General features: G+C 46.6%; 1 pseudogene across 1 annotated transcript; it reads left to right on the forward strand.

Annotated features, from left to right (window-relative positions):
* The first annotated feature begins 446 nt into the window (after positions 1-446).
* On the forward strand, positions 447-1,667 carry TEOVI_000200800:pseudogene (annotated as a pseudogene). The gene has a single exon. A coding segment is annotated over exon 1 (1,221 nt).
* Positions 1,668-1,873: the final 206 nt, after the last annotated feature.

The raw sequence follows: 1,873 nt of genomic DNA on the forward strand, positions 1-1,873 counted from the left end.
AAATAGTGGTGAAATTGGAGTGGATCCATTTATTCATTTTCTTTGTCAGCCAATTGCGTGGGGAGAAAAAGCAAAGGTTTTTGTGAATAAAACCTGCTTGTTGTGCAGAATTGGCAAGACGACAATTTAGCATAAAATATGTATATATAATTGAAAAGTATTTCATAGATAAAAATATGGGATTATAATTTTGTAAAAATGTGCAGTGAAGTGTTTAAATGTGTGTATTTATTTAAATATAAGAAGGTGTGACGATAAACTACCCATACCTACGTAGTGACCACAACAAAAATAAATTTCGACGCCAACGCAGCGGAAGCAGCACTAGCGCACTGAGCTTGACACGAAACAGCCATATTTGACTTTCATGTGCGGCTACTTAAGTTGTCAGAGTTGTGTTGACTCTTGCAGAGAAAACAAAACAGAAGTACATGCCGCCATACACAGTAGCGATACTTTTCCTAACCAGCACAATCACAATGTTTGTGCATAAAAGTAGCGCTGCAGCAGCAAACGAAAACGCCGCGCTGCTGATAAAGCTTTGCACCTTGCTAGACCTCGAAACCCGTGTCTCAAACTTGGAGCCCGCAACGTACACAGCACAATCTAACTACAATAATCTCCAAGACCTGAACACAACCCTCAGTGACCCAGAATGGCGAGTTCAGCTAAATAAAACCGAACCAGCCAAGACAAGACCCAACAAACCAAAACAACCTCATGAAACAGACGCCAGCAGATTAAAGCGGTGGAAAGACTGGATAGACGCCGAGGATCGACTGGAGACAAAAGGCAAAATGGAAGAGGCATTAAAACGAGCCAACTTAGAAGGGTCGTCGGCACAAACTCGGCGAGCTGTGCACGCACACCTTCAGCCAATACTGCAACGTGCGGCAGAGATAAACGACAAGCTGGTAAGGCTTAGCGGGGAGGCACACGCAGGGACGAAGGAGCAAGTGGCGACCGCGATCAAAGAGGCTTTATACGGCGCTGGAGCAGCAAGCCTCAAAGACATCACTGCGCAGTCAACAATTGGCAAAACAGCAGCGAGCAGCCAAGAGGACGCGTGCGGAGCACAAACCACAAGCAGTCTAGTCAAAACAATAGCCGGAATAACGCTCTGTGTGTGTGCAAAAGGATCAAAAAGCGCAGGAGTAGGCAAGCTCTGCTCAGCGCAGCAAGGAACCACGCAGCTAAACACAAACTTCGCCAATGCCGCAACCATAGCCCAGGATATAGTCCAGCAGTGCCCAAAAGCAGCCGACGAGCCACCAACATCCAGCGAGATAACAGCTGCCCTTGAAACTTTCTTGGGGACGTTAACGCTGAAAGCAACGCATGCCTATTTCGGCAGCTACACCGCCACGGACTGCAGCGGCGAGGCAGGCAGTGGAGCATGTGTGATATATGCTGGAGGGACAAAAGCGACCGTAGATGAAATCAAGCAGACTAACTGGCACACTAAGCTGCGGGAAGCTGCCAGCAAACTCAAAGCACTAGAAGCCAGAAACAACAAAATAGCAACACTCAACCATCTGATGCTCGCGGAGGAACAAGCAGCATACAAAGTAGCGCAGCAAGTACAGCTAACAGCAGCACAAGCAGCCAAGTACGAAAAAACAACAAAGCAAGACAACCAGCAAACAAACCATAAGGAGGCAGACAAATGCAAAACTGATAAAAACCAAACTGCAGAGGGCTGCACAAAACTTGGATGCGACCATGATGCAGTATCCAATAAATGCAAAGCCAAACCAGTATCAGAAAACACAGCGACAGCAGGAACAAGAGATGAAGCTGCAGGGACACAAGCAACAACTGGGTGCGGAAGGCACAAAACTATTTTTTTTTTGAAATTTTCTTCGTGCCTTCG

The sequence above is a fragment of the Trypanosoma equiperdum genome, assembly GCF_001457755.1.
Source record: "Trypanosoma equiperdum strain OVI genome assembly, contig: ctg_478, whole genome shotgun sequence".
Lineage (NCBI taxonomy): Eukaryota > Euglenozoa > Kinetoplastea > Trypanosomatida > Trypanosomatidae > Trypanosoma > Trypanosoma equiperdum.